General features: G+C 43.6%; 1 protein-coding gene and 1 long non-coding RNA gene across 10 annotated transcripts in view; one reads left to right on the top strand and one right to left on the bottom strand.

The window, feature by feature from the left end:
* Positions 1 to 27,546, bottom strand: part of LOC111561905 — a 68,318-nt gene that overhangs the window by 5,828 nt on the left and 34,944 nt on the right. Inside the window, exon 3 of the long non-coding RNA XR_006584225.1 lies at positions 10,460 to 10,697. This is a non-coding gene — a long non-coding RNA (uncharacterized LOC111561905). The remainder of the gene's footprint in view (positions 1 to 10,459; positions 10,698 to 27,546) is intronic.
* GABRP (gamma-aminobutyric acid type A receptor subunit pi) lies at positions 206 to 21,541 on the top strand. Of its 9 annotated transcripts, none has more exons than XM_019839025.3 (10): positions 206 to 394; positions 4,671 to 4,767; positions 5,468 to 5,586; positions 9,576 to 9,643; positions 10,409 to 10,656; positions 12,663 to 12,745; positions 16,409 to 16,546; positions 17,254 to 17,406; positions 17,926 to 18,113; positions 19,822 to 21,541. In XM_019839025.3, the coding sequence occupies exons 2-10, from the start codon at positions 4,715 to 4,717 to the stop codon at positions 20,122 to 20,124; spliced, it is 1,353 nt and encodes a 450-aa protein (XP_019694584.1). In that variant the 5' UTR covers positions 206 to 394; positions 4,671 to 4,714; the 3' UTR covers positions 20,125 to 21,541. The 9 variants fall into 9 exon arrangements, with proteins under 9 accessions (XP_019694584.1, XP_019694579.1, XP_019694611.1 ...); XM_019839020.3 differs by having other exon boundaries at positions 10,394 to 10,656; XM_006927927.5 differs by having other exon boundaries at positions 208 to 394; positions 10,439 to 10,656.

The following is a 27,546-nucleotide window of genomic DNA, read 5'->3' as shown; positions in this document are numbered from 1 at the left end:
GCAGTCACCCACTGTATTTGACTTCCATGGGTCTTTGATCTTTGCTGGCTGTGGTCCAGGAGCTCAGCTGAGACACCAACTCAGAATCAAACTCCTGGCAGCCAATAGCCATAGCAGGAGCTGAGTGATTCCCACAGACAGCCAGGACCAGGTCAGAGCTCCACCCAGGGGAGGAGCTGCGGGAAGCCCCGCCCACTGGCCTGCCTAGCCGGTCCTGCAGCTCTGTCTACCCCATGGAGTGAGCCACTCCATCAGAGAGTGGCCTGTGCCTGCATCCAAGGAGTCAGGACTGAGGATGAGGAGACTCTTGGGGACCCAGAAGATCATGTCCTGCCTGAATGCCCAGCCTGAAAGCCTGAAGGACCTGCCCTAACAGGGCCTCAGCAGCTGCCTGGTAAGAGAATTGCTGGCCCCTCTGGTACTTGGAGGGAGGAGAGGGAAGGAGATTCAGATACAAGCTGTGCTGGGAGTGAGGGGAGGGGCCCTCGCCTAGAATTTGCTAAGCACCTATCCACTGCTGTCTGAAGAACTATTGATTACTCTCCCATTTCATAGTGGAAGAAACTAAACCTCAGGGAGAAGTAATATAGTCTCCGAGTCAGTGGAAGAGCCGAGATGACAGCTCCTCTTGCCTGACCTTCCTTTCTGTGCTGCAGACCAGGCCCCCACCACACAACTTCACCTGCTGTGATTTTCTTAGGGAGGGCCCAAGGCAATAATCCCTTTCCTCACCTCAACCTAATTTGGGCTCCACTCCTGCTTCCCAGCAAATGATTCTGTCTGTGCTGAAGTGACAGAAGTCAGGGAGCTGTGCCTGCGTGAGAAGGAGGCTGGGCATGACGCTTTTGGGGCTCACTGTCTATGTGATGGGGATTCTGGGAATGGGAGCAGAAACCTGCATGTACTGCAATTACCTCTGCTTCTCAGAGCCAATCCAGAGAAAGCTGCCATCTGCCACGTAGGTGACCCTGAAGTCCTGTGTGTGACCCCGTCCTTCTGGAGGTGATACCAAAATGAGTGCCCTCAAGAGGATGCTGTAGTCAGCTCATACCGTGGGTGGCAGCAGGGGGTATAGAAAGAGATTGAGCTTTGGTCCTCATGGTCATGGTGGGATCAATGAAGTCCCCACAGAGGCAGAAAGGAGAGGAGAATGAAAATTAATATTTATTGAGTGTTTTCTCCTCCCGTTTGTCAGATAGGAAAGCCCAGACTCTGAAAGGTTAAATGACTCAGGTGTATCAATCCAAAGCTCAAGCTCTCTTCTAGAAGTAGAGGAGAGATCCTGGCAGAAAGCTCCTCAGAGTAGGGGAAGAGTTCATAGGCCGCCCCTACTCAGGAGCCTCCAGGAACATCGAGAGTCCCATGTTCCCCACAGGTGCGCAGGGTAGATGCAGCTGGACTCTCCAGGTCCCCTGTAGCTGTGGCGACAACCCTCAGGGCACTGCCCTCTGGTGGCTCAGTGGGTGACTCTGCTAAATGCCATTCCCATCATCTGTATCAGCACTGGTGGCTGGAGCCTTCATTCAGGCGGGTGGATACACAAATCGTCACTTGATGGTTGGCTCTATCGCCACATGAGAGGAAAACACACCAGTGCAGTTGCCATTTGGGACATACTGGAGATACAGCACTCTACCCCAGAGATGGATTTGGTGAAAGAAGGACCAGAGACAAGTGTAATCTAGTTCACTTTGGGAGCTGGGGTCGTCTTCCCAAATGCAGCGCAAAGAACAGGGTTTTGGAAGAAGACCTGGATTCAAATCATGGCACTTAACTCCTATGTGGCCTTGGCCAAATCCCTTCACCAATCTGAGATCCAACTCCAGAAATTAACACCTACTAGGCCAGATGTTCATGAGAATTAAATGCGATTAAGCACCAAACACAGCACCTATAGCACCTGAGAGCATCTAGAGGGCTTTCTCTCCCTCTCTTTTCCTCCTTAATAAAATGAGACATGCTCAGCAACCTGACAAGATAAGCAGGGACAAATGGGATCACATTTCCAGGTCTGGTGTGGGCAAAGCCTTTTAGGACATGAGATTCCTTGGGGCAGATTCAGAGGCCCAAGGCCCAAACATTCTCACTTCCTAACATAGGGCTGGGCACGGGGAAAACACGATTCAATAGGGGTCTTAGAGCTGAAGCTAGATTGTTCCCCAACTTGCCTGATAAAGTTCAATTTCACATAGGAAGAGAAAGAATTTAGGAGTATCCCAAAATGAGAAAGAAGCTAATTCAGACCAGACTAGGGAGAAGTTACAGATGGCCATGGGCTAGAGGGCAGAGACTGAGCATAAGTGGGTAGGAGAGTGTTGGTGGGCAAGCCTCCATATCTTTGCCCAGCATCTGGAGGGCTCCACCTTTCTTTGTTCACCTGGAAAAAATGCAAACACATTCTTCAAGAATCTAATGACCTTCTCTATGACTTCCATTCTGGCACTGTCCCACCCTCCACCAATGGAACTGATCACTCACTTCCTTTGCACACCATGGATCCTTTGCCTCAGCCCCTGTTACAGGACAGTCACAGGAACACTGTGTCACTTCACTGCTTACACTCCCTCTCTCTCACTAGATGGGAGCTCTGGTGGATACCTCATACATATCTGATTCCCAGAAGGAGCTTGTAAAGCCTTTGGAAAATTGAATGAGGGAATGGAGGGAATGATGCTGGGGACGGGGGAATGGACAGAGACTGGGAAGATGAACTAAAGGGAGAAAGTTTGAATATGATCATTGGTGGACTGATAATGTTGATTCATCAAAAGATGAGTGAGAAGGAAAGGGCTGGGGTACAGGAATATGAAGAAGTGCAGAGTTCTAGAACCTTACACACATGCAAAGATGCTCATTGCTGATTTTGTAACAGTAAAACATGTGGAAATAACTTAGTACCATAAGCAGGACATGTGTTATATAAATGTTGGTATGCTGATCTTACGACATACTTTGAACCATTAGGAGGAATGAAGCAGATCTGTAGGAACTGACACGGAGAGGTCTCTGACATTGGAAAAGAGCATTGTGTCATGGTGTAGTGGTTAAAAGTGATTGGGTCAGCTTGCCTGGATTCAGTCTGCCCCTCACTTGCCATACAACCTTGGGACTGCTTCTTATTCTCTCTAAGCCTCAGCTGTTTCATTTGGGAAAATGAGGAGAATGGTAGTCAGGACTTTAATGAGTCACAAGGATTTCCAAGATTCTTAGCAGAGTGCAAACATGCATTAAATATATAATAAATGTTTGCTATCATTATCAAGCAAAACAAGTAAGTAGCAAAAAAATGCATGCTATAACACCAATTTTCCTTTTTAATTGTTTTCTTCATATTTATATACATGTATATATGCGTAGATAAAACAACTGTTGACAGTTGATTGTCTCTGAGGTACAAGACTAGAGGGAAGTGAGGAAGAGCCTTTATTTTTTAGAGAAATTTTGGGTTCATAATAAAATTGTGCCCCCCACCCACCCCACACACAACCTTCCCCACTATCACATCCCCCACCAGAGTGGTACATTTGTTAAGCTGATGAACCTACAGGACACATCATTGGGACTTCTACTTTCAACTTTCTACATTTCTGTCTTCTTTTTCACTTCCACAATGAGCATGTATCCATTTTGTAGGTAAAATTATATTAGTTAATTAATTGTTGAATCATATCCTAAGCCCCAGAATGGTTAGCCTCTTGAAAGTAGCCTGGTTGACACAAGTTGCCACAGAGGAAGGGGACGAGCCACCCTGGGACTGCCTGCCTAGGTACAAGGCCAGAGCTGCACCCGAGAACCCCCACTCTGCTGTCACCATCATGACAGGTCACAGGCTCACCTGCCTGGCTGCTGGCTACTCTCTCAGAGGAACATCTGACAGTAGCTCCCAAGCCTGAGGAGGCCAGGCCCTGGGGCCATGCCTTCCCTGACGGTCCTCATGCTCACCTAACCAGCTGAACAGCTTTAGCGTGCCCAGGGAGCAGGTCTGGGAGGTTGGGAGAGCAGGCGATATCACTGGTGTGAGGCTGCCAGCCCTGGACTCAAAGTCTCCTCTGACATTCACTAGCACAGTGACCTTTCTGTGAGCCTCTGTCTGCTCATCCCAGTTCGGGATTAACCTACCCACCTCACAACGGCACTGGGACACGGAGTGAGAAGATCCGTGGGAAAGTATCTAATGTATTCCTTGCACATGGATGGTTCTTGGAAAGTCTACTTGTGTGTTTGTTTATTATTGGGAAGTTTTCATTTCCTGTCTACATGACCTGCTTAATAGACTTAGACCCTTGGATAAATGGCATAGTCGGGGTGAGTACCTAGTAGGGGATGTCCTTCCTGGCAAAGTCAAGATAAGGAGAGGGTAAGGACAGTCCTGGGGTTTCCAAAATACACAGTCCAGGATGGACTGGCTGCATTTCTGGGGCTGGTGAACTACTCTCTAAACAAGGTGTCAGCCTTTATTTGGGTTGGATTTAACATGATGATCCTCCAAAATGGAGTCATTCCTGGATGGCATGCAGGGAATGGGAGGGATAACCAAATGGTATAGAAAGAGGCTGCTCTCCACACATTTTGAAAAACTGCTGCGGCTGATGACCCACAGGACGGAGCTGGGCTTGGCAGAGGTGAGCCCTTTGGGTCACCTCTCCTGCCTTGCCCATCTGTTTTCCCAGGTGATTGCTACTTTGGCCCCTCTCTGCGTGAGCGCCTTGTCAACATGAAATACATTCTCCATTTGACCTTTGTGTGTCTGAGTCTCTTGACTCCAAGGTGAGTTTGCTGCCCTATAATGACCTTGGTCTGAATTGCTTTGAGTATGTGGTTGAAGTAGGAAGGGTGGCAGGTCATTAGTAAGAAACTAATGGCAAGACAAAGCCTAGTCTGTCCACCTCCTTGAAACACCCAGACAACACAACTCCCTGCCATTTATTCAAGCTTCCAAAATGGTCATACATGGGTGAAACATTGTGGGTTTTTTTTAAATGTTTATTTACTTTGAGAGAGAGAGAGAGAGAGAGAGAGAGAGAGAGAGAGAGAGAGAGAGAGAGAGCATGTGCTCATGAGAGATGGAGGAGGAAGAGAGAGAGAGAATTCAAAGCAGGTGCTGTGATGTTAGTGCAGAGCCTACTGTGGGGGCTTATTCCACGAACTGTGAGATCATGACCTAAGCCAACATCAAGAGTTGGGCACTTAACCAACTAACCCACCCAGGCACCCCCACTTATGTTTTTTCTAAAGACACTTGGAGGGGTTCCCAAATTACCTCAGCATTCTGAGGTATGGCAAATGGGTAATAAAATGGAATGGGATAATGACATATTAATTCAGCAGCTTAAAATTAGAGATTTCTCTCTGGGAAAGTCACCACTGGTACATGGGCACAACACACAGACATACATGCAAACACAAGCTCAAGTTTGTGTGTGTACATGCTTATTCACAGATAAGCAACACTCATCTTCTTTTCCAGGATGTGCATCCAGGGGAATCAGTTCAACATTGAGGTCAGCAGAAGTGACAAGCTCTCCCTGCCTGGCTTTGAGAATCTCACAGCAGGATATAATAAATTTCTCAGGCCCAATTTTGGTGGTAGGTCATCCTTTCTGTCCAGTACGACAATTCAAAAGAAGGAGAACAGAGACAATATGCAGAGGAGGGTTTCAGGAGATTTTAGTTGACTCCTTTTTCTGATCTACAACCTGTTAAGGATTAGCAATAATGGATGAGGACAGCAAGTGATTTTCACACTATTTTGAAGAACGTGCTTTGCTTCTCAACCTGCGAGAGGAAGAAATCCTCTTCCCAGCTGAGGAGGTGACTAGAGCCTCTAACAACCTCCTACACACTGTCTTCCTTCTACCCCCACTTCCAGTGTCATTATTTAAGGACCATGCCACCTAGTCTTCCTGCCTCCAGCCTGGTCACTCAAGGCTAACCCCCAACGGTGCCACCTAGATGACCTGCCTGGGTCCTTTTCCTGCTCAAAATACCTGCCTATGTCCCAGCATCCTCAGCATAGAGTCCAGAGCCCTTTGCGTGGCACACCAGGGCCTTCCTAGGCCAGTCTCTATCTCTGCCAGTCTCGTCTGCCCCAACTCCTCCCGCTACGCCCTGCCAGGAGTGTGCCCCAAACACCCCCTGACCTCCTTGGCTTCCCTGGTCTCCTGCCTTTGCTGAGACTGTTTATCTGCTGAGAACAGCTTCTTTCAAATTCCCTCCCTGGCAAAATGCCAATTTTTCTTCACGGCTCTAATCGAAGGCTTCCTCCTGTGAGAAGCCAGCCCTGATTCCTCTAGGCCCTATCCCCATTCTTCACACTTTACTTTGAACATACTTCCAAATCCTAGCCACTACCTGGCAATACCATCGTTGCCACTGGTTTTACATCTGTCTCAGCTTTAGGCTACAGTCTCTTGGGGGAGTCTTGCTTTATTTACCTCAGTAAAGTTACCTCACCAACCCTAGCAGCAGCTCAGTGCTTGGCATACAGCAAGTGGTCGATTAGTATTTATTGATGGCAGGAGGGAAAGAGGGAGGGATGAAACCAATAATATACCTCCTCACAGAGTCTCAGTCTCTCTGTGTCTCTAATGTCTCCTTACGCAGAGCATAAAGTGGTAGAAAGAGGTTTGGAGTTGAACAAACCTCCATTTGGCTCCTGGCTCTACTGCTTGCCCAGCACCTTAGCTTTCTAAGTCACCTCTCTATAAAGTGGGGATATATCTTCTGCCTCACAGAGAGGACTGATTGAAATGAAGTGTGTGAATAAGAACCATGGCACCTGCCATATCATCAGGATGCAGTCTATTCTAATCCCCTTTCCTTCCTGCTCCTCCCCTCACATGACAAAATTCTCTGGTCAAATCTAGGATTAGTGGGTTAGTCCACTAGAGAGCCAACACAAAAGGGAATTATCCATGCATGATATTCACTGGGGCAATATCTATGACAGAATGTGGCGTGGGAAGAGAGGGAAGCTGACCGCGGGGGAAGCAGAGAGGGAGGGAAGGAAGGTTGGGCAGAGGTGTCATAGACTACACTACGGTTCTATGTGTGTGTGGAAGGGCCCCAGAGAATCCTGGAGCCAAATTTGCCATCAGAGGAATCTCCTATCTCTGCCTCCCAGGAACAGTGTGCCTTCATAGCCCCGCCACACTCAGTCACTGGTGGGGTGCAGCCTTCGGGAAGCATGGCCTCAGAGCAAGTGCACAAACAGATTTCAGAGCACAGACCATTTTCATGGCCACACAATTAAGATTTGAGCTCCTTACGTTAACAAACCTAGGAAGGCTTCAACCTCCCCTAGTCTTCCCAGGCCCAGCAGGACACTAATGACAAACATGTGAGTCTGTACACCCTGGTTAGATCCAATTCCTCTGCCTCCCAAACCCCAAACAATAGGCCAGGATACTGCCCTTCTTGTTGCCTGTTCATAGGTTGACAAGAGGCTAGATTCTTGGGCAATGAATCTGGGGTGGACCCAAAGAGGGTGAGGCCCAGATCCACCTGGGGGGAGAAGGGGGTAAGCGGTCCTTAGTCAAAAAGAAGGTGAGCCCCAACACCTTGGCAATCTGTCTCCTAAAGGAACTACATTTACGTGGTGGCCGGGAGTTCCGTGGAGCAGCCATGTTTTCTGTACTGCCTGTCCACCCAGGTTTTAGGTCCCTGGGGTCCTTAAGAGAAAAGACCTCCATAGGGTTTTTCCGGGAACAAGGTACACAAAGCACAGATTTATAAACAAGCCCTAAGAACACTGTCCAGGAACTGACTTTGACCTCTTTCCTAGGAGGAAGCTGCCCTCTGGTGGCACAGCTTACTTTGATAACTCAAGGGGAAGAAAGCAAGTTCTGGTCCCTAAAGAAGCCAACTGAAGCAAGGCCCAGACTGGACTAATTAGATACAAAGTAAACAGAAAGCACAGTGGGATGGAACTTTTGTGTGTTTTCTGTTCTCCATGTTCCTCAGGGAGAGCAAATAACACTCAGCCACTGCCTACTGTGCTCCAGGCACTTAAAATAGATCTTGTAACTTTCCCAACCCAACCCATAATACCAGTCACTAGTAGCTCTATTTTATAGGTGAGAAATTGTAGCTTAGCAATTTGCTCAAGGTCACACAGCTATGAAGTGGTGGGCATAGGATTCAAACACTCTGGCTCCAAGCTCCTTTTCTCAATTTCTGCCTTGAGGGGCAGAAAGCCACCTAGCACCATACTCCTTCAGCACCTTCCACAGTCTGTCCTCAAAGATCTCCCACTTTTCCACCAAGTATTAACACCAAGCATTTACTTTGTTACTTTTAATTGCATTGGTTCTAAAACTTCACTTCCAAATTCCCACCGATATTCTATGGCTTAGTTTCCTCCTGTGAATAAGTAGGTCGCTTTGTCTGATTCCTACCAATTAGATGGTTTTAAGCTTCCTTTGAATTTCACCTCCCCTCTTCCTGGTTAATGCAGTGTCACAGTCCCCTGACACACCCCTAGTTCTTTATTACAAGAGAATGTTGTTGCAGCTGTTAACCTGGTGAGTAAAGTTGTTCTTTTTCCAGAATGAGCTAGGATTAAGGAGGAGAAGAGGGGTAGGCAAATGCCACTTACTGAGCCTCTGTTATTATGTGACAGACACAATCCTGGGATCTTTGTACAGATAACTATTCGTGAGCACCTCCTACACATCTGGCTGGGCAGGCACTTCACATGTATCCCTCTTGCCACCATCCTGCAGAGGAGCTGCCACATGCCGAATCTCCTTTAGCCCTCTCCATGACTCTATGTTGTCATTAGCATTATCCCCACTTGTAGGTGAGAAGTCTGCAGTTTCGATAGACTCGGTAACTCTTCCCAGTTGTAAGCCAACATCTTTCTCACTCCTGGGCTTTTCTTCTGCATCTCCAGTCTGAGGAGGAATACACTGCCCTGGCCTGGCTTCTGAGAATGGTGGCCCCAAGGCCTCTGTCTCCAGAGCTGAGGCGGGCGCTCTCAGAAGTTCAGCTTGAGGCCCAGTATCTATATACCAGATCTCATGGGGAAGGTTCTGGAATTCTAAATAGTTTAGGCTTTGGGGAGAATAAAGGAAGAGTAGCAAAGCATCAGGAGGTGAGCAGCTCAACCATGAGCAGTCTTGAATGCCATCTTGTGGTAAATTTACTTAGTTGAGGGGGAAAAAAAATGAAGATCTCTGTGCAAAATCCCAAATCCCCTACTACGTTTCTAAATAATCTGTCCCTTGCAAAGCACCACAGGAAAAATCCTCCAAGTAAGAAATAGCAAATACAACTACATCCTTTAAAATCTGCACTAATGAATGTAGTGTGGTCTCTCTTACACATTAAGCTTTTTACATATGTGTGCATTTTTTATACAAACATTTTTCATACATTTTTTCCCATTCTACACAATGGTTCCTCCTGACAGGGGCAGGTAGAAATCCACCTTTTGCTTTATATACTTCTAGAGTGGTTAAAATTTTCCAATAGGTGAATGTTGCTTTCATAATTTTATAATTTTTGAAACATTGTGCTAATGTAGTGTGTTTGTGTCTCTATGTAAGTCCTTCCGGTTTTTTCTTCATTCTTAGGAGAACCAGTTCAGATAGCACTGACTCTGGACATTGCAAGTATTTCTAGTATTTCAGAGAGTAACATGGTAAGTGTGGCCCCTTCATCTTCCACCTGAGGAGACCTTCTCCTCGTGTTTTATGGGGATACACCTTCTAGCTACTCAAAAAACAGAACAGAGACTCACAGCCCCCATGCTCTTGGAATGGCAGAGGCTGGAAACCTATCCCAAAACTCAAGAGAGTGGAAGATTCTTATAAAACAGATCTTCTGAAAAGGAAGGAAAGTAGATTCAAAGTCCAGGAGGGAAGAAATGAGGGAGGGGAGCAGGTGCATTTGGTAAGGGATGAAAACCGGGGAGAGAATCAAAGGGCAGTGGGGAAGCCTGAATATCACATGGACCCTCCCAGGGCAGAAGCTAAGCTAAGCTAGTGAAAACCAACACTCGCATGACTTCTTTCTACCATCCTCTCACTTAAGAACACCCAGTACAGATAAGCTGACACAAAAAGCAGGTTGCCAAGGGGCCCACTGTTCAGTCCGGGTACAATCCTGGACAACCTAAGCACTTAGCTCACCAAAACCTTCAACGGTTTGGAGGGGCTTTTGTGATAGAAGGTAAGTAAGTTAAGGCGCTAAACATGCTCCTACAGGGCTCCCTTTTGGCAGTGAGAGTTACTCTCTAGAACAGATAAGGTGCTTTCTTCTCTTATTGCTAACAGGCTGCTCCCCCAAGAATAAGACTTTGTTCACCAGTGTCTATTATAGTACGTACTCTTGACCTAAGTGGAGGTGGGGAAGGGAATAAGACTTGACCCCTTCCCTTCCGTTTTCAAAGTCTTTCTCCCCCCAATCCATTTCCACTACCTGGCTTCCCCCTCAGGACTATACAGCCACCATATACCTCAGACAGCGCTGGACGGACCAGAGGCTGGTATTTGAAGGCAACAAGAGCTTCACTCTGGATGCGCGCCTTGTGGAGTTCCTCTGGGTGCCGGACACTTACATTGTGGAGTCCAAGAAGTCCTTCCTCCATGAAGTCACTGTGGGCAACAGGCTCATCCGCCTCTTCTCCAATGGCACAGTCCTGTATGCTCTCAGGTGACTGGGTGGCTGCAACCGCAGGGCTGGAGGGGAGATGGCTGGAGAAAAGGCATAAATAAATCCTGGATAGTTCTGACCAGCTGTCGGATAAGCACCCCAACGTCCCACCCTTGTTATGCCCCTGCCTTCTTAGATTCTTGTCCCTACAATTGAAGGGCCCTTCCTCAGTTCAGTTTGGCTCAATAAGCAGCTACTGAATGCCTGCTCTGGGCCAGGCCCCACTCTGGACACCGCTGAATGAGACATTGTCCTGACACAGATGAATAACAAAAGGAAGTTCGGAATCCTAGGGAGTTGGGGAGTATGTTAGAGACAGAACTCTAAGCTGAGTCTTAAAGAGTAAAAGGAAGTTAGCAAGAGAAGACCGGGAACAGCAGGAGGAAATGTAAAAATTTTTCCTTTCATGGGACTTAGTGGAGCTAGAGTTGCTGCAGAATGCATCTCTACTCGTCTGAGCCATTTTTGTACAGAGAATCAAAGCGCAGTGCCCCAAGGCCTCTGTCATCTGCAACCACGGCCTCCCTTTGTCTCTTCTCCAAATCCCTGAGGCCAAAAGTTCCTTCCACCCAGTGGAAGTTTATCAAGAGGCTGGTTGGCTAGAATAGGGAAGGTGTTCCCTAGGTGCTGCAAGAGGCAACCCATAGGCAGAGGCTCAGGGCTGTTTGCACAAGGGATGTGCAAGGACTGGGCAAACCATATGCTCCCACAGTCCTTAGGTAGAAGGCTGAGAACCTAATACTCTTAAATCCCAAGTAAGAGCCTGCTGTTAGGAAACAAAGACTGAGCTAACCAATAAACTGAATTTTTGGATTGCTCATCTGACATTCCTCAGCCACACTGAATTATGCAAAAACCAGCCCAAACCCCAACCCTTCTTTCAAGAAGCTAAACTAGACCTCTCCCATGACACCCAGCTCCAATCAACACTAACTCTTCCCATGTGTGTACGTGTGTGTGCATGGATGTGTCTGTCTGTATTTTGCACATAACATAATCTCTTTTGTACAAGGATTACAAATTATAGATGACATTTAACAGCCTCGCTCTAGAATTAGACATATTTGGGGGTGAGTCCCTGTTCTGTCCCTACTCTGTGACCTTAGGCAAGTTGCTAGACTCTCTGAACCTCGGTTTCCTCAGCAGCAAAAGCAGAATGATTTTTCCTACCTCGTAAAGCTGTTGTATAAATTCAAAGGGATAATGCATGTGAAGCACTTTCCCTGGGGATTGGCTCAGGGTAAGCGCTCAGTAAATAGTAGCTGTTGTTACTCTGTCTCCCTTAAGGGAGCTTCCTCAAGGTGGGCACCATGAACACAACATTTCACTTTCCCCAAGAACCCAGCACAGTGCTTAATGACGGCACTTAATAAAAATGTATGACACTGAAGGAAAAGGGAGATAAAGGGGGGCCAGTTGAAATCTCCACTGTGAGGGCTTTATTGAGGTTTAATTGAATGTCCCTGAATGTTGGTCCCTAAGAGCCACAGTGCCTGGGACCCTCCAACATCCTCCACTTCCTCTGCGAATGCTGATCGCCTCCAGGAGGCAGGGTCCTGGAGAACTGCACAGCCAGCAGACCTGGGATCCAGCCCCAGCTCTGCCACTAAGAGCTGTGTGAGCCAAGGCAAGCCGGAATCTGTTGTCAAATGGTGACAGCAGTGTTGGGATCTCTGTCCTAGCTCCTCGTGCATTTGTCATGAAGATTAAATTTTAAAACTGGATGCAAACGCATCTCAAGCCAATGAGTGATTCTGTTCTGCAATATGTTGCACATTTGCCTCTTCATTGCCAACATTCTTGCTTCCTCCATCCTGGGCCCCAGCTTTTACCACATCTCAAAGATGTCACTTAGCACAGAAAAGCTCAGGAATGTTTTGCGTGTAGGCTCCAAGTCACACGTTCACTGTAAGGGCCAAGGTGAAAGTCTTCTTGGAGTTGCCCTTAACAGGGAATGTGTACTTTCCCCCACAACACTCCTTTTGAACCCATTTTTCCTTTCTTAGAATCACAACGACTGTTGCATGTAACATGGACCTGTCTAAATACCCCATGGACACACAGACATGCAAGTTGCAACTGGAAAGCTGTGAGTATATATCCTACAGCCCCTGAGATGATTTTCCCAGGTGACTTAGATCAGTGTATTCATGGCGAGAGACCTATACACAATGGCCTTTCTTTTCTCGGTGTTGATTCCAATTGATTCAGCCCTTCTGAGTGTTTAGGCAGAGAGATTTAGAGACCTCTCAGCAACAAACCTTCCAATATGACATCTTTTGGGGAAGGCCGCTGTGCACCAACACTAAATATTTCCACCTAAGAGTAGACAGGACAGTGAAGGAAATGGGGGTCAATTGGATGAGGAGTGGGACTCAGAATCTGAGAAGGCACCAGAAGCCAGAAAGAACACAGCAGGGGTTAAAAATGGTAACATGCAAAGCAATCATTGGCATTCATTGCATCTGCTTCTAACTTTGAAGAGAAGTTGTTTGGAGTGTGTGTGTGTGTGTGTGTGTGTGTGTGTGTGTGTGTGTGTGTGTACTTTAATACAGTGATGCCAGTAATGGGAATTCAAACTGCAGTCTGGGGATTTATGATGAAGAATGAGCATTTATTCTAAGTTGATGTGTGTCAAATGGCATTGTTGAGTAATATCCATTGTTCTGAAATGCCCACCAAACTTGGGAAAGTGTACCTGTGACCGGTGTCCTAGGAAAACAATGGCTCAGAGAGGAGTTATCAAGGCATCAAGGGATGGCTTGTGTCAGGAGGAAAAACCATAGTCAAGCACTGGACATCAGTAGGCACGTCTTACATGAGGAGACACGTGGTCAACATCCAAGAAGCACAACCATTATGAGGCAGTAGTCATTTTTCAGAAGTAGACATTTAATTAAAGACTCAGACAGGCAGATTAATTACCTTATTGATTAAATACATGAAAAACCTACTTAAAGCAATACAGCTATTTGGGGGCAGAATAAAACTTGAGGATATCAAAAAGAGAACTCATTTTCAACCCCACATGGAAAAAGTAATTGCCCTCCATGTATGGCTGTGCTCATCTCAAATCCCAGGAGTGAGATTCTCCTGGAAACTCCAGCACTCTGCTTGCACAAATACCATCCCCAGTGAACAGGGGAAGCATTCACTGAGTGTTTCTTAGCAGTTATTTGGGTACAGAAACCTCACTGAGGGTGTTTTTTCCTGAACACCATCCCTAGAAAAGAATTGCTACCATCCCACCAGAGCAATGATAATGCCATGATTGTGAGCATTTTAATACTTGTAAAAGTACGGTGTCTAGGTAGAAGCTTGTATGACTCACATTTTTTAGCTATTTTGTATTTCTCTGGGCTTCTAGGCATATTTGCACAGCTAACATCAGTACATTTGGGGGTGGTTCTGAGAGAACACCCACAGACAATTTTTACCTGGAAATCCTCTAAGAACCCATGACCACTTCTCTGCCCTATGGAGGGAAGATAACCACTGTTAAACAGTGGATACTACAAGCTAAGACTTAACAAAATGTTAGTCCCAACACTGGCATCCCTCTTCCCAGTAGCCTGGGAAAATGAAGGCAATACACTTCCATGGTTAAGATCGCAGGTACCAAAATCAGTGGGTTTTTCCTGTCACTAGCTGTGACTCTGGGTGAGTAGAACTAACCTCTCCTGACCCCAGTTTCCTCACTTGTGAAGAAGGAAAAATAATACTGTCTGACTTAGAGAGTTATTTTTTAACAGCTTTATTGAGGTAAAATGTACATACCACAAAATTCAGCCCTTTTAAGTGTGAAGTTCAAAGATTTTGGGCAAATCTGCCCAGTTATGCAACCACTGCCACATTTCATTGTTAGAACATTTCCATCAACCAAAAAGATCCCTTGTGTACATTTGCAGTCTCTCCCATTGCCGCCACCCCACCCCCACGCCCAGTTAACCACTAATCTACTTTCTGTCTCTATGGATTTGCTTTTTCTGTGGGCGGCTGACTTCGGCTCAGGTCATGATCTCGTGGTCTGTGAGTTCGAGCCCCCCGTCGGGCTCTGTGCTGACAGCTCAGAGCCTGGAGGCTGTTTCAGACTCTGTGTATCCCTCTCTCTGACCCTCCCCCATTCATGCTCTGTCTCTCTCTGTCTCAAAAATAAATAAACGTTAAAAAAACAATAAAAAAAAAGGATTTGCTTTTTCTGGATATTTCATACAAATGGAATCAATGCACCATGTGGTCTTTTGCATCTGGCTTCCTTCACTTAGCGTGTTTTTGAGGCTCATACATGTTGGAGCATGGATCAGTACGTCATTCCTTTCTATTGCTTTATTTCTCGTTATTCCATATGAAAGAGTACAAGTAATACAAGTCCTTTTGGCTTGGTTCCACCCTGCAGTTATTAAGAATAATGCCACTGTGAACATTTGTGTACAAGCTTTTTGTGGACATGATTTGATTTCTCCTGGGCAGATGCTTAGGAGTGGAATGCTGGATCAAACAGTAAATTTATGTTCAACCTTTCAAGAAGCTGCCAAACTGTTTTCCAAAATGGTTGCACCATTTTACGGTCCCACCAGGGATGTTCCAGTTTCTCCACGTTCTCATCACTGGTTATTGTCTGTCTTTTTCATGACAGCCATTCTTACGGGTGTGAAGTGGTATCTTCCTGTGATTTTGATTTGCTTTCCCCTAATGGTTAATGATGTCGAACATCTTTTCATGTGCTTATTAACCACTCATCTGTCTTCTCAAAGAGCTATTCTGAGGATTAAATGAGATGATAATATTGTAAAGCACTTAGAAATGCCATTGCTTACTAAATGATAGATATTATCATCACCATCATTGTCCATGGGTTTTGGGTTTAGACTTTCCTGAGGTACCATCCTGGCTTTGTTATTAACTTGCCCTGCTATACTGAGAAAGTTGAGCAATCTCTCTGAATCTGAGAATTTTCATGTATAAAATGGGCAAGACATTACAATTCCTTGATTCTAAGGTACAGCATTTATTGAATAACATTTTAGGAAAAAATGTAAGCTCTACTTTATATATATATATATGTATGTATCAACTCTAAGATCCATCCCAATTTCAAAAAATGTAAAAAAATTTTTTTACTGAAGAAATATATAAATGTCTACCTTGCAAGTCTGTGAGCATATTAGAGATATAAGGTGTAAAAGACTCACCATAAATGTTTCATAAAAGGTAGCTATTATTACTATTATGGACTATATTAGTAAAACTGCTTTGAGATTTACCAAATGCCTATGTTAACAGACATCAATAAAGTGGCTAGTGGTAGGTTTCTTGTCTTCTGTTTTTGCATTTTAGCCAATATGGAAATAAGAACAGACCGATTGTGAAGTCTCTGAGAACATATTCAGAGCTGCTAGATTGTCCTGAAGGGCACCATGTAACATAGAGCTGTGTGTGTGCACAGACAGGAGCTCAATAAATATCATTTCAATAATGAGGATGGCCACTTCCAGAGGCCTATCATCCACCAAGTCTAAATAATGCTTAGCATAGAACCGGTTTTCAATTGATGGCAAATAGCCTAGCAGCTCATCCTATTCTAAGCAGATGCAGCAACCGCATGTGAGAAATCATGCCAAGTTTTGCATGGGATCATCCTTGGACTTAGCACCATCGAGGTAGATCTCCTGTTGCCCCCATATTGTAGCATTTTCCAGACGAGTTCAATCTGCTGCCTCCCTGCATTGACTTGCACTGTTTGACTTGCCAGGGGGTTACGATGGGAACGATGTGGAGTTCAGCTGGCTGAGAGGGAACGACTCGGTGCGTGGGCTGGAAAACCTGCGTCTTGCTCAGTACACCATACAACGGTATTTCACCTTAGTCACCAGATCACAGCAGGAAACAGGTAACTTGGGAGACACTTTGTACAAAAGCAAAATAACGGCGTTGCATTTTGAGTCAAAAATACGATTTCTTCTCTAGTTTATCTCTTTTTTTTTTAACGTTTATTTATTATTTTTGAGACAAAGAGAGACAGAGCATGAACGGGGGAGGGGCAGAGAGAGAGGGAGACACAGAATCGGAAGCAGGCTCCAGGCTCTGAGCCATCAGCCCAGAGCCCGACGCGGGGCTCGAACTCACGGACCGCGAGATCGTGACCTGGCTGAAGTCGGACGCTTAACCGACTGAGCCACCCAGGCGCCCCTAGTGTATCTCTTTGTGGCCAGGAATGCCTCCACAGTGTGGTAGGGCCATAGGGTTTGGGCCGGGCACTAATACCTGCTTCATGCCCAGTATTGACATGGCCCCCAAAGGGCTCCCAGTCTAGTGAGGTAGATGTCAAAGAAGCCAGCAGGTATAATGCTACAGGAATACTATGATGGAGAAAGGCACAAGAAAAGGATCACGGGTGGGAGTACCAGTACCCCTATAAATCCCATTCTATACAACAGCAATTTCTTTCATTGAAACTGTAATGACAGTTCATGCTTAATTAGGTTTTGGTGTATAACAGATAGCTTAATGTGAATATAGCTAAGTTAAACGTCCCGAAGGGAAACCACTCTGCTATGTGAGCAGACATTATTTCCTATCTCTTATTTACCCTATCAGGAAATTATACACGACTGGTCTTGCAATTTGAGCTTCGGAGGAATGTCCTGTATTTTATTTTGGAAACCTATGTTCCTTCCACTTTCCTGGTGGTGTTATCCTGGGTTTCATTTTGGATTTCCCTTGATTCAGTTCCTGCAAGAACCTGTATCGGTAAGCAGCTCCAACAGGAGATTTCTAAGAACTGGCCTAACAGGTCCTTTTTGGTTTCTTTTCACCTTCTACCAGGTTTTTTTTTTTTTCACTGATATTCACAGGGCAGTTCCAGGAGTTGGTTTCTTGAAAGATTCTTTCACAGAGAGAAAGAGACAGACAGAGAGACAGAGACAGAAACAGAGACAGAGACAGAGAGTGAGGTACTACATTTTTAAACATGTTTTACAGTGATAAGGGAGAATTGTGATTGGATGTCTATTGCCAGTTATCTTACATACTGAACACCCCCTCTAATGGGAAGACAGAAGATGCAACACTTAGAAAACAATATCACTCATATCCATTCAAAATGGACAAATCAACCCTGCTCTAGAAGACTGCAGATTTTTCAAAATGAGCTGTTCCATTTCTGAGTCCTGTCCCCCTTGCCAAGTTCTGAATGGTGACGGTCTGCCAGGTAAAGGTGAAAGGTTCACTGGCCACTGATGTGGGAACATTGCCTACCTGTTTTCCCAGGAGTGACCACCGTACTGTCAATGACAACACTGATGATCGGGTCCCGCACTTCTCTTCCTAACACCAACTGTTTCATAAAGGCCATCGATGTGTACCTGGGAATCTGCTTTAGCTTCGTGTTTGGGGCCCTATTGGAATACGCAGTTGCCCACTACAGCTCTTTACAGCAGATGGCAGCCAAAGACAGGGTAAGAATTTTGAGGGCCCTGTATATATGATTCATCACTTGCCATGTGCTGGTCTGTAGAGAGGACCCCGACTGGTTCCTATCCCCAGTGATTCTCATCCCTGTTCAGGTGGAGGCATCTGGAAGTCGTGACACCTTTTGAAAAAGACTGCTCTTTTTGTCAAGTACAATGGGATATTAACATGTTTAATTTTCTAGCAGCAAATCACTTGTTATCTGTATGCAACATGAAATCACAAGCATCCATGAAAAACCCAATATCAAACCAAATGTGATCAGCTGCTTACAAGTTTCATATTAATATGCAATTACTATTTAATTATTTTGTTACATTTTTGTTTTTTTAAATTATACAAGTAATGGTTTACTGAAAATGTATGAAAACATTTAAATTGTGGCAAATTTCTCGATTAGCCTATATTTCTGCTAACAGGGAAAGACTGCCATTATCTGAATTAGCAGTGAAACACTGTGGTCCAGCTCTCAGAATAATAACAATCATTATTATCAATTGAACATTTACATGTGCCAGACAGTCATAAGCCCTTTGCAAATATTAGATCATTTAAAATACTCCTAACAACCCAGGAAGGGTATCAGAAAGGAATCCGAACAGCCCAAAGACCCAGTTGCCTGCTCCCTTATGTTTGACTCGTGAGCAACGTTTCACACAGTCATATTACCCAAGTACCAAAGGCAAATGATTCTATGTGCCAGCCAAAGAAGAATATGGATTTCACTCATTTTGCTCTCTATAGGCTTCCTTAAGGGGAAAATGGTTAATAACAACAACAACAACAACAACAAAAATCTGAATTTGGTAGATTGGCAAAAAGGGATATGGAGAATTACTAAGATCCTTCATGGAAGACACCAGAAAGCCCTTATTTGGCTGTGTGTATAAGAATAGCTTCACTACAGAGTAGTGGCTATGTGCTGAACGTCTCATTTAGTCCACCCAACAGCCTATCAGATGGCCACCACTGTTATTCCAAATTTACTGTTGAGGAATCTGCTGCTCAGTAAGACCTCACAGCTAGTCAGTAGCCTGGCCAAGGATCCAAACTCCACTCTCTCTGACTTCAGTACACTCCCCATATGCTATGCCGTTCCAGGCATGTTGGAGAATGACAATTCCCTGGAATTGTAAGCAGCATCACTATTTCTGTTTGTGTGGCAGAGACTTTTAGACACTGTTGATTTCTGTCATCTCTCATAATTAATCCTTCCTCACTGAGACAGAATGGGACTCATCAAACACCTACTAAATGCTTTACATAATTTATACCATCTTCCCATCCGTCTCATGAGGTAAATATTAATATTAATATCATCACCATTTTGTAGGCAAGGAAACTGAGTTTTAAAGGGATTAAGGTGACTGAAATTTCATAGTAGCAAGAGGCAGAATGGAATTTGAACCCAGATCAGCTAACTTCAAAGGCTGAGCATTCAGCACACAGCTCTGCATATCAATAGAAGGCAATGGTTATTCGTCCCCTTATACAAGCTGAGGACCTAGGGATAGGTGCCTCTAAGCAGGATAACAGGACTGCCAAGTCCGGCTCACTAGCCAATTACTGAGGCACTCAATGCCACTTTCTATTAAACCTAATTATTCAATACTTAGGCTTCTAATTATATAAATACCTGCTTATTTATTTTGCTAAGTCGAATCTTTCAAGCTGACCGCGTTGTCTATGATCTAGGGGACAGCGAAGGAAGTGGAAGAAGTCAATATTACTAACATTATCAACAGCTCCATCTCCAGCTTTAAACGGAAGATCAGCTTTGCCAGCATTGAAATTTCCGGTGATAATGTTGACTATAGTGACTTGACCATGAAAACCAGTGACAAGTTCAAGTTTGTCTTCCGAGATAAGATGGGCAGGATTGTTGATTATTTCACAATTCAAAACCCCAGTAATGTTGATCGCTATTCCAAATTACTATTTCCTTTGATTTTTATGCTAGCCAATGTATTTTACTGGGCATACTACATGTATTTTTGAGAGTATGCTGAATTGTTTGCATGACATGGTTCTTCAAAAGAACAAAGTAATGATGCAAGCAGTTTTCGAAGCCAAGTGTGCGTGCTAAACAAGTGAGTAGATAGCATCTGAGCATTTCTCCTCAAAGAATATTCCCCTACCCGTTATTTAAGCTGTGTAGAAGTCCTAGCATTACAGAGTCTTATAATAGAAATAACAAGTCATTCCTTTTTTATCTTTACCAAAGACATCCCCATGGAGCCTAAGATTACAAACCTACTCAGGGTTGACTATTTGCTCAGTGACTCCCTGGTCTGCATTTACCTCATATAAAAAAATGAGAAGGAAACTATTATATGTATTGAGTAACCCTCAAGTGCCAGGGGTTGTTTCTAAATTAATCATATGTGCTATTTACTAAATCTCTGCAGTGGTTATAAAATGTATTGTTACCTATTTAGGGAGTAACACTTTCTAGTTTTTGTTTTGATTAAAATGAAATGTGGGCCTAAGTCAATTCACTGAAAGTCACTGCACTAACTCAATACCAAGATGAGTCTTTAATACAGTATTTCATACTACAGCAGAACGGTCCCCAAACTCCAATAAGTTCTATGACTAAAAAATCACATGTAAATTAAGAAAACATTAATAGATCAACAATCTCAAATGCAAATTTGTTTCTAAGATATAATGGATTCCCCTGAATCCAAACTGAAAGGGCTCTGGGGCTTTACTCTCCCATCTGATATGTCTTATCATTTTACTATTATACATACACCAGTGCTCAACAATGCTGAAGCCCTTTCCCCACATCAGGGATAGAAATGGAAGATTGTTTAAAAAACTTATTCTAAGGAGTCTTACTAAGAGCTGCGGCCAACAATACATGCAGAATTGAGTCCATTTCTATCTGCTACTCTGACACTGAGCACCACGTTCCAAGCAGCAGATCTCCTGCATCCTTCCAAGAGGAGCTCTTAACCCTATACTCTAATGACTAGGAGGGATGCTTATCAGATAATGAGCTGCATTACCAAGAAAGAAGTGGCTTACAACAAGCTTGGTCTTGCTCAGAACCCCAATCCTTCTAGCTGGACTACTCTGAGTAGCTTTTCCAGCATGAGTAGGAGAATGTTGGCCTAGAGTCCTGAACTTTCTGAGTAACAATGGGACTTGTTCCAGAATATACGTGCAGGCTGCAGATGAGCTATCTTTTCCCAGTCCAGCCACTCTCACTCTGACACAAGAAGCACATTATGTGCATCCTTGCTCCTTGGTCAAGCTCAGCCAACAGCATTAAAAGTGGAGACTTGTCAGCATGCCATGAGGGAGGCGCCAAGATGGTGGAACATCATGGAAAGTTTTTTGTGCATTGCTCACCCCTGAGATGTCAGTTCAGCCTCAAGCTGCATAAAAAGAATCCTGCCATCTTTAATTCTCTAACTTCTTTTGTTGTGCCTTTACCTTTTCTTTCAGAAAATGTATGCCTTTACCTTTTCTTTCAGAAAGAAACCATGGCTTCTCTCTTCTATAACCTCCTGTACCATAGGCTCTCATTCTTTTTCTCTTTTTGATAATTCTTACAATTCAGTGTCTAGTGAGCTTTTAACATAATGTTCTAATGCAAAGGAATTAAACGAGGTGGAACGTGGTTGCATGGCCCAATCATATTTGTGATTTAAAAAAAAAGTTTAAAAGGAAATATCTGCTCTGAAACCCTGTTCAGGCATTATATATATTTTTAAAAAGCTGTAAAGTGTGCAACTGTGAAATAAACATGCCATATTAGCTACCCACCAAATCAAGTGGTCATCTGTAGAATGAGTATTGTAAAATCCCCCTTGGAAAAGGTATACATCATAGTGCAAATTCAGTGGGCTCGCACTCTTAACGTCTTCATGTTCCTCCCACTGCAGACAGCACACAGATACATTCACACGTGCGTATACACACATACATACACATACCCCTACTACTTCCTACCAAGGAAGATAAACAGTGGGGGCACAGTGGATATTTCTTTGAGATCGCTCCACCACAACACTTGCCTTATAGTTAAATAGCTGAGCCTGGTGATACCGAAAGATTCAATTCTCAGAAAATGCCAGATTCCCTTCCAAGCCTTCTTCATGGCTTTGGAATTCACTTTTCCTTTTCTGTTGAATAGTATCTTTAAAGTTTGAGAATATATTTGGGGGAAAATTCTTGAATTGTGTACCACTCTGAAACTTAGGTAGGCTACAGCATCAGAGTTCTCATAAAAAAAAACTCCTAAAATTTTAGATCTGCTCCATGTATCCTACCTACTCAGATCACTCCCAAGACCCACTTTAATTTTTTTTTTTTTTAACGTTTATTTATTTTTGGGACAGAGAGACAGAGCATGAACGGGGGAGGGGCAGAGAGAGAGGGAGACACAGAATCGGAAGCAGGCTCCAGGCTCTGAGCCATCAGCCCAGAGCCTGACGCGGGGCTCGAACTCACGGACCGCGAGACCGTGACCTGGCTGAAGTCGGACGCTTAACCGACTGCGCCACCCAGGCACCCCTAGACCCACTTTATTCAAAATATTTCTTGGGTGAAAATACCAAGACTAACCATATCAAATTTTCAAATACGTGAAACTATGTAAGGATGAGAAAATTCTAAGTCATGGAAATATGGTTTTTAATTACCTCGATGTGGGGAATATCAATATTCTCAATATATAAAATATATATATGTTAGTATATGGTATTCAATAGCAAATGACAGAAGGTTAATTTCCAATGAAAGACAAGGAGAGATGGAGAAATGAGCATAGCACAAAAGAGCTGGAGATTACAACAGAGTACAAGCTGACAACGATTAGATAATACAGGGGGGTACCATTAGGAGAAAATGTATAGTAAGGCTTTTGGTGCCAGGAATGTTTAGGGACAACCTATACTTAGGGACAGTTAGACAACCAGGATTGAGATGTGGTCCTTCCTCCATGCTTTACATTATATTAATGCTCTTACAGAGCATTCTTCTCAGCTGCTGGCCCACAACTAATTTTGATCAGTCCATAATTCATTACTGCCAACGATCCTTGCTTTTTGGTATACATTTTTTAAGTTGAGTCATACAGGGAATTATATGCCATTATATGGTCACTGTACTTTATGTGTTGTACCAATGACTTTAAAGAAGGAGAGAACATTTGAAAACATGTTTCATGTTTTTTTGAATAATTTAGAAATATATAGTATACATAATTTCCAATAACTTTTGTAGAAAATTTATGTGTATGTGTATATATATGTACATATATGTACATGTATATGTGTATGTATATGATGGCCAAATTCTGGCCATCATACCTTTACAAAGGTTGTAGAGAAATGGAAAAAGTCAAAGAAAAATGGCAGATGTGACTAAAATCACAAAAAAACAGGTCCAAGAAGAAAGAGCTTTTGCATCTTGAAAAGCAATGCTGGGGGCACCTGGATGGCTCAGTTGGTTAAGCGTCCGACTTTGGCTCAGGTCATGATCTCACAGCTCGTGGGTTCAAGCTTTGGGCTCTGTGCTGACAACTTGCTAAGAGCCCGAAGTCTGCTTTGGATTCTGTGTCTCCTTCTCTCTCTACCCCTCCCCCACTCACTATCTCTCTCTGTCTCTCAAAAATAAATAAATTAAAAAAATTTTTTTTTAAAGAAAAGCAATGCTGAATAATGATTGTCATTATTAGGTTCAAAAGGTGCTTTGTACAAGGTACATGCTGTTCTACTATTCACCTTAATAAGAGAACTGAATAAAAAGTAAATAGAAATGAACTTAAAAGAAAGTCTAATTGTGTAGAAGGAAGAAAGTGTGCAAGTTAAATAATGAAATGCTCAGGTAAACTTCTAGTCTCCATCTGGAAGTTTCCCATGAGAATAAACAATCATCTCCTTTCTTTGAATTTTGCCATCAATGGGTCTGAAAGCAGACGGCTCTATTCTGCCAGGTAATCTTAGGAGGTTGTAGATGCAGGGAGATGCCTCTGGCCACAGAAAATTAAAATGTCATATCACGTATTACTAACAAAGAACCTATGCCTAAGAATATTCCTGGGTGACCCACAAATATTCCTGGTGGCCCACGGGGCTGAGTTCCAAAATTACAGTTTCTTTTTGGAGATCTGCAGGGGGCAGGGGGGGAGCATATGACTCACAGCTTTCAGTGACTTGGATGTGAAAACGGCTTTTTGATTATCCAGTCTCATTACTTATATTGTATCTTTCCAAAAATTAAAGAAACAGTTCCATTTGGAAAAGTGGAAAGGGGGGTGGAACAGAAAAGGTGAGTGAGCGCCTAGGTGCATGTTGACCCATTGTCTCTGTGTTCTATCTCTTCTTCTCTAAGCCAGACTAGAGCCAAGAGCCAAGTGGACTTAGAGAGTCCAGTGGTTCATATCTTGCATGTATGGCCTGCTTCCCATGGCATGAATTTTATTAAAATCCTTAAGGAATAGGATTTCATACTTCATCACCTGGATCTCCATTTTCATCTGGAAGTTACTCCTCCTACTCAATACAGAAACTTGGCTAACAGGGGCACCTGGGTGGCACAGTTTGTTAAGCATCTGACTCTTGATCTCAGCTCAGGTCATGGTCTCACAGTTTGTGAGTTCGAGCCCCACATCTAGCATCTGCACTGATGGCACTGAGCTTGCTTGGGATTCTGTCTCTCCTTCTCTCTGCCCCTCCCCCCACTTGTGCTCTCTCTCAAAATAAATAAACGAACTTAAAAAAAAGAAAGAAAGAAAGAAACTTGGCTAACATATTGTATAGGAAAGGTTAACATACCAGAGCTGAGACTGTTATCTTTAAAAAGGTCTTTTTGCAAGGTTGGTCCTTAGCTGGCATATGGGAATTTGGATTTGAGGAGAGTTCCCATTTTTCTCTGATTGGTAATGGTGGCTCACTGTGCCTAAACTGTACAAACCATGTGGTTTACGCTGAACCCCTGCTTCCCTTCTGGAAGTTTGGAATTTTGTATCATGCTAAGCAGAGGTGGCCAATGTCCCCAATAAAAATCTTGGACACTGAGTCTCTAATGAGCTTTTTGGTAGAGAACATTCCATACATTTGCCACAATTCCATGCCAGAGGAATTGGGTACATCCTGGGTGACTACATAGGGAGAAGTCTCTTAGAAGCTCATGCCTGATTTTTCTCAGATTTTGCCCCATGCACATTTTCCCTTTGCTGATTATAATAAATCCCAGCTATGAGTAGTCCCATAAGTCCTAGAGAATCAGTGAATCTGTGTTTGGTCTTGGGGGGACTCCTGACACACATGCTTTGGAACCTGGCTGAGTATAAGATTCACCAGTGGAACTTTATAGACGACAGATTTCAGAATCGCCCCAGACCTATTGACTCAAGATCTGTATTTTTCAAAGCTCTCCAGATGTTTCTGATACGAAATCAGAAGGGAAGACAGATGCCAAATGCCTTGGTGGAAAAGACAACAGCTGAATGAAAGCTATATTTTCTAGGAAAAAAAAGACGTAATACAGTGTGCCTGCCACATGGAAGGAAAGAGTCCAACTCACTCTGATGACTGTAAATGAATATTCTACACAGCAGATAGAGTGAAAAATTTTTCCATGACACTTCTATGTTAGAGCCAAGAAGGAACAGGACAGCTTCCATTTTTGACATGGCCACAACACGGCAAAGAGGCACCCAATGATAAGTATGTGGTTGAAAGTGGGGGGGGGGGGATACAGCATTTCTTCACTGCAACTCACACTTTTCAAGACAGTAAACCTTAACACTCATGCAAATGAACTAAAACTCTTCATAGGAAAGTAAAAACTTAGACTACATGCAACCAAACACCCTGGCTTCTGCAATAAGCAGGCAGGGGCAGCTGGCTTGAATGACACCCTGTAGGTAGCTATCAGGGAGGTTAGGGGTGTTACCCCAAATTTTCACTAAGAACTCTCAGAGTGACAAAGGGAGAGGACTTGACTAAGAAGCAGGAGATCATCAAAGCTGTGACATAAAACGGCATCTGCAAACTCAATTTCCTTTCTCATTCTTGGGCCTCGTTCAGTCTGGCCCGCCATCTTATTCTTCATCTACACCAAAGGCCTTCCAAGTGTAGCCAGAATCTGAATTACATTGTGATTATCTCACGGATGAAGATACTTGTTTAATTTCCAAATTTTAGAAGCAGTCTTGAAGCTGGATCTTCAGGTTGAATACTTTTATGGGCATATTTAACAAATGAAAAAAATAGGGATATGTCCTCATAATATACAGAAGTGGGGCATGACTGATGAATAAATGTTTGATCTCAACAAGAGATTTCTTTTTAGGGGGAGTAGGCAAATACATCCCTGATGGATTTGCTTTTCAATAACAAGTTATTGAACCAATTCACCAAGATATATCTTGAAGAATCAAAATGCTTTCATTCATAAATCAAACTGTATCTATGGAACCAAAGGAAATGGGAGAGGATGACAGTGGAAAGTGATAACTACAAATATCACTAATAAAAGTTAGACTAAGATGCCGTGGCATTTAAAGCCACAAACCTTAGAATGTAATAATAAAGTGAATTTTCAGGATGTAAAGTAATCTCAGGAGAAATTATCCATTTAAAAGAATATGAGATGTACCTTTTCTGGGTCTGTGTATTTCTTAAATCATAACAAAACATTCTAATCTGTTTCACGGAGGGAATCAAAAGCAAATTCTCAACAAGGGAAATAGAACTGTGCCTTATCTACTCTGTTAGTACTTTAAATAACTTATTCAGTTATCTTTTTCCACAAAGAATCCAACTGCATACCCTTTCACACATATCCCAAAAGACTAATCCAGTTTAATTTAGCGTAGGAGCCCAGGAATGAGAGTCAAGAGATCTGGGCTCTGTCATTATTAACTTAATCTCTATTTGCCTAAGTTACCAATATGTTAAATGAAACAAAAATATTTGTCCTTTCTACTTCACAGGTTTGTGATAGGGTTAGACATGAGATTATAAATGTAAAAGTATTTTGGAAATGTGTAATAGAAGCAGGTCCTAATTAATTTGATACATGATTGCACACATACTATCTATCCCTAGAAAATTAGAACTGGGATGTAGCTGGAACATCATGATGTCCAAACAGCTTACATGACATATTAGTGGATAAGGGTCAAGGGCATGACAGGGTGCATCTGAGATCAAACATGGAACATGGCCAGAACTAGAAGCCGTGTCTTGTAAGTGCAGCCTGCTTTTTGCTGATTCCATTATCTTCTCGAGGTACCTCGGTGGCTCAGTCAGTTGAGTGTCTGACTTTGACTCTTCATGATTTCATGCTCGTGAGTTGGAGCCCCACGTCGGCCTCTGTGCTGAGATTTCAGAGCCTGGAGCCAGCTTTGGATTCTGTGTGTGTGTCTCTCTCTGCCTCTCTCCTGCTCATGCTCTC

Source organism: Felis catus, chromosome A1 (assembly GCF_018350175.1).
Source record: "Felis catus isolate Fca126 chromosome A1, F.catus_Fca126_mat1.0, whole genome shotgun sequence".
Lineage (NCBI taxonomy): Eukaryota > Metazoa > Chordata > Mammalia > Carnivora > Felidae > Felis > Felis catus.
Note: the sequence above shows the minus strand (reverse complement) of the source record. Positions and strands in the feature narration are given on the sequence as shown.

Excerpts from the sequence above, each read along its gene's own strand:
- GABRP (XM_019839020.3), top strand. The coding sequence starts at position 4,715 with ATGAAATACATTCTCCATTTGACCTTTGTGTGTCTGAGTCTCTTGACT. Across the intron at positions 16,547-17,253 it reads CAGATCACAGCAGGAAACAG|GAAATTATACACGACTGGTC; the intron begins GTAACTTGGGAG and ends TTACCCTATCAG. Across the intron at positions 17,407-17,925 it reads TCCTGCAAGAACCTGTATCG|GAGTGACCACCGTACTGTCA; the intron begins GTAAGCAGCTCC and ends CTGTTTTCCCAG.